A 5,080-nucleotide genomic window follows, 5' to 3' on the forward strand; every position below is an offset into this window, starting at 1 on the left:
GCTGCATGGAATCCACTCCGTTGTCCTGTTTGTAAGGCAGAACACAGGATCCGCGTCGCGAAAAACATATTCTTGGTCGTACTGATGGTGAGTTGATGCTGATCTTATATTCAGTAGTTCTTCTCGACTGTATGTAATGACACCTAAGATGACCTGGGGTACTAATGTAAGAAATAACACGTAAAAAAACAAAAAACTGCATAGTTTCCTAGGAACGCGAAGCGAGGCGGCCATCTCTGTCGGCGCCGGAAGTTCTATTACTGATTTCAGTGGTGCCTAATATATAATGGTGTTCTATTATGTTGTAGCAGGGACTATGTTGTCATGGGGATGCAGGAAGTGATGCAACACTTGAGGTTTTGAGGTTTTGTGGAAAGCAGCTGCTGACACCATGGTTACTATGGTTACTCTGATCACTATCTTACTCAGTCTCTTCCTTTATATTTGTCATCCCAAAGCAATGTAGTTGCGACTCTAGGGGGAGTATTTTCATTTTTGGAAAAAAAAACGTTCCCGTTTTAAACGGGATATTTTGTCAGGACAAGATGCTAGAATATGCGTATAATTGACAGCTTAGGATAGAAAACAACGTTTGCCATGTTTCTGTCGATATTATGGAGCTAATTTGGAATATTTTTTGCCGTTTTCGTGACTGCAATTTCCGGGCGATTTCTCAGCCAAACGTGAAGAACAAACAAAGCTATTTCGCCTACAAAAATAATTTTTGGAAAAAAGGAACATTTGCTATCTAACTGGGAGTCTCGTGAGTGAAAACATCCGAAGCTCAAAGGTAAACGATTTAATTTGATTTCCGTGACCAAGTTACCTGCTGCTAGCTGGACAAAATGCTATGCTAGACTATCGATAAACTTACACAAATGCTTGTCTAGCTTTGGCTGTAAAGCATATTTAGAAAATCTGAGATGACAGTGTGATTAACAAAAGGCTAAGCTGTGTCTCAATATATTTCATTTGTGATTTTCATGAATAGGAAGATTTTCTAGGGATATTTATGTCCGTTGCGTTAGGATAATTAGTGTTTGGCGATGATTACGCTCCTGCATGCGGGATGGGGAGTCTCTTCCTTTATATTTATCATCCCATAACTAGCAAGATAGTGAAGTCTCTTCCTTTATATTTATCATCCCATAACTAGCAAGATAGTGAAGTCTCTTCCTTTATATTTATCATCCCATAACTAGCAAGATAGTGAAGTCTCTTCCGTTATATTTATCATCCCATAACTAGCAAGATAGAGAAGTCTCTTCCTTTATATTTATCATCCCATAACTAGCAAGATAGTGAAGTCTCTTCCTTTATATTTATCATCCCATAACTAGCAAGATAGTGAAGTCTCTTCCTTTATATTTCTCATCCCATAACTAGCAAGATAGTGAAGTCTCTTCCTTTATATTTATCATCCCATAACTAGCAAGATAGTGAAGTCTCTTCCTTTATATTTGTCATCCCATAACTAGCAAGATAGTGAAGTCTCTTCCTTTATATTTATCATCCCATAAGTAGCAAGATAGTGAAGTCTCTTCCTTTATATTTATCATCCCATAACTAGCAAGATAGTGAAGTCTCTTCCTTTATATTTGTCATCCCATAACTAGCAAGATAGTGAAGTCTCTTCCTTTATATTTATCATCCCATAACTAGCAAGATAGTGAAGTCTCTTCCTTTATATTTATCATCCCATAACTAGCAAGATAGTGAAGTCTCTTCCTTTATCACACCTTTATTTTCACTGCTCTGTCTGTGTCTGTCTGTCTGTCTGTCTGTCTGTCTGTCTGTCTGTCTGTCTGTACAACTGACTACCATCCAACCTACCATATCTTATTGACTGATCTGTCTACCATCCAACCTACCATATCTTATTGACTGATCTGTCTACCATCCAACCTACCATATCTTATTGACTGATCTGTCTACCATCCAACCTACCATATCTTATTGACTGATCTGTCTACCATCCAACCTACCATATCTTATTGACTGATCTGTCTACCATCCAACCTACCATATCTTATTGACTGATCTGTCTACCATCCAACCTACCATATCTTATTGACTGATCTGTCTACCATCCAACCTACCATATCTTATTGACTGATCTGTCTACCATCCAACCTACCATATCTTATTGACTGATCTGTCTACCATCCAACATACCTTATCTTATTGACTGATATATCCACCAGTCTACCATCCAACCGACCAAATGACAGTTGTATCTATCCATCTATGATGTTTATAGTCTGGAAAGCATCTGGTTTGCCAAAATCTGGTAATTTCTGAAAAACCTGGAAATTTTAGCAAACTCACCAGCTTTGTTCAACTCTGGAACGTCTCTCCTCCTATCTGTGGTCAGGTCTGATGGTATCTATGATATATACAGTACTCTGTAAAGTCTCTCCTCCTGTCTGTGGTCAGGTCTGATGGTATCTATGATATATACAGTACTCTGTAAAGTCTCTCCTCCTGTCTGTGGTCAGGTCTGATGGTGTGGACCAGTGCTGGTCTGGTAGTCATGGTGTTAGGACTGGTCCTGCTCCTGTTCTACAGACAGAGGAGAGGAACCAGGAGAACACCACCACCACCACCACCAGTCTCCTCCAACACACAACCTGACCCTACTGGAGAGGTGAGAGACACAAGGAGTGTGTGTGTGTGTCCATGATAACTTGTAGTGTAGAGGTGATAGACAGGGAGGTGGTAATCTAAACATTAAGGGTTGAGTGTGTGAGTCGACAGCCTCTAGTGGGATTCTACTGTAGTCTATTATCATTCCTCAATCTGTCAACAGGAAGAACCTCCTACAAACAACACTTGTTCATTAGACAGCTCAGTTTCAACACATGATGGATTCTCAGACTCATAGGCTGCGTTTACACAGGCAGCCCAATTCTGATCTTAATGATTGGTCTTTTGACCAATCAGATGAGATATTTAGCCAATTAAAGGGCTGCCTGTGTAAATGCAGCCATATTAACAATGTAGTTCCTCATTTACATTTTTTGGTTTGAACCTTGACTCACATTGGCTGAGGGCCCTCCACTCTTTTCCATATTGACCATGTATGTAGTAATTGTCATTGGTTCTCTATGCAGGTTGACTGTGTGTACGAGGAGATCAGAGAGGCAGACAGACAGACAGACACACTTCCTGTGGTCATCTCTGTAGTCTACTCTACTGTCAAATCACCTACCAACTCTACAACCCACCCTGCTGGTCATTCCTCTACAACCCACACTGCTAGCCCAGCCTCTACAACCTACCCTACTGACCAAGCCTCTACAACCTACCCTGCTGGCCAAGCCTCTACAACCTACCCTGCTGGCCAAGCCTCTACAACCTACCCTGCTAGCTCTGCCACAGGTATTCCACAGATTCATGTGTAACTGCATAGGTGGAGTGTGTTTGAAAGTGGGCGTTGACAAATAAGTGGGAGGAGCAACATAAATGGGTCTATGGAAACCTAACAGCTAATTGGGCAGTTTGTTGGCCACTTAATGTCTGCTTGAGTGGCTGCTTGCTGCTTCCTTGTAGCATTTTAGCTAACCCTAACTCTTTTCCTAACCTTAACCTGATTTTCCTAACCTGCCACGTTAGTTATCCTGAATGGCAATGTACATTTTCCTAACCTGCTATTTTATTTCTACTAACCTCCCACGTTAATTATCCTAACCTGCCATGTTATTCTACTGTGACTTCCCAAAGATGATATAAATCCATATTCTACTGCAGATCACCCAGCATCTCTCATCTACTCCAATGTGGATCTACCTACAGATTCTAGAGTCTCTTCAAGTCCTCCAACAGCCAGTGGAACCCAGGATGATTTCATCTATTCTACAGCCCAGCTACCCAAAGATACTGTAGAATCTACAAGATACCCTGCTGTACACCTCTCTAAAGACACTCCAGAAGATGCCCTCTACTCTACAGCCCAGCTACCCAAAGATACTGTAGAATCTACAAGATACCCTGCTGTGCACCTCTAAAGACACTCCAGAAGATGCCCTCTACTCTACAGCCCAGCTACCCAAAGATACTGAAGAATCTATAAGATACCCTGCTGTGCACCTCTAAAGACACTCCAGAAGATGCCATCTACTCTACAGCCCAGCTACCCAAAGATACTGTAGAATCTACAAGATACCCTGCTGTGCACCTATAAAGATACTCCAGAAGATGCCATCTACTCTACAGCTCAGCTACCCAAAGATACTGAAGAATCTACAAGATACCCTGTTGTGCACCTATAAAGACACTCCAGAAGATGCCATCTACTCTACAGCCCAGCTACCCAAAATAATGTAGTACTATAGAATATATACAAGGGATACATCCCAAATGACACCCTATTACCTTTCCCCCATATGGACCCTGGATAAAGGCAGTGCTCTATAGAGGACAAGGTGCCATCTGGGATGAAGGGAAGCTCCCTGTAGAGAGATGAAGGGTTGTCACCACAGAGCCGCCATCTTGGAACGACATTAAAAAAACAACCCCTTTCCTGTTTCAAATCCTCCTTGACACATTGTATTAAAACAGCTCATGTGGTTTTACTGTATATAATATATGTAAAACATGAACACCTGGGTTTAAAATAAATCTGTATCTCCAGATTTTGTGAAAGTCAAGCAACATTTTTGCAAATATTTGTGTAACTATGTGTTTGTCAGAAAATTGGATTCATTTTGTCTGTTCTAATAATGAAGACAGTAATGCCATAATAGTCAGTTGTACCTTTGAGATTTACATATATGTTTAAATCAGTGTAAATGTGGAGTGTTTGTGTGTGTGTGTGTAGTGTGTGTGTGTGTAGTGTGTGTTTGTCAGTGTGTGTGTGTAGTGTGTGTGTGTGTCAGTGTGTGTGTGTGTGTAGTGTGTGTTTGTCTGTGTGTGTAGTGTAATGTGTTTTGTCATTGTGTGTGTGTTTGTCAGTGTGTGTGTGGTGTTTGTTTGTCAGTGTGTGTGTGTAGTGTGTGATTGTCAGTGTGCGTGTGTGCAGTGTGTTTTGTCTGTGTGTGTAGTGTGTGTTTCTCAGTGTGTGTGTAGTGTGTTTTGTGTA

At 41.1% G+C, this 5,080-nt stretch overlaps 1 protein-coding gene across 1 annotated transcript; it reads left to right on the forward strand.

Moving 5' to 3' along the window:
* The first annotated feature begins 2,372 nt into the window (after positions 1-2,372).
* On the forward strand, positions 2,373-4,833 carry LOC118938152 (paternally-expressed gene 3 protein-like). Its single transcript, XM_036939908.1, has 3 exons — positions 2,373-2,647; positions 3,114-3,381; positions 3,751-4,833. The coding sequence occupies exons 1-3, from the start codon at positions 2,504-2,506 to the stop codon at positions 4,005-4,007; spliced, it is 669 nt and encodes a 222-aa protein (XP_036795803.1). The 5' UTR covers positions 2,373-2,503; the 3' UTR covers positions 4,008-4,833.
* The last annotated feature ends 247 nt before the right edge of the window (positions 4,834-5,080 follow it).

Source organism: Oncorhynchus mykiss, chromosome 13 (genome assembly GCF_013265735.2).
Source record: "Oncorhynchus mykiss isolate Arlee chromosome 13, USDA_OmykA_1.1, whole genome shotgun sequence".
Lineage (NCBI taxonomy): Eukaryota > Metazoa > Chordata > Actinopteri > Salmoniformes > Salmonidae > Oncorhynchus > Oncorhynchus mykiss.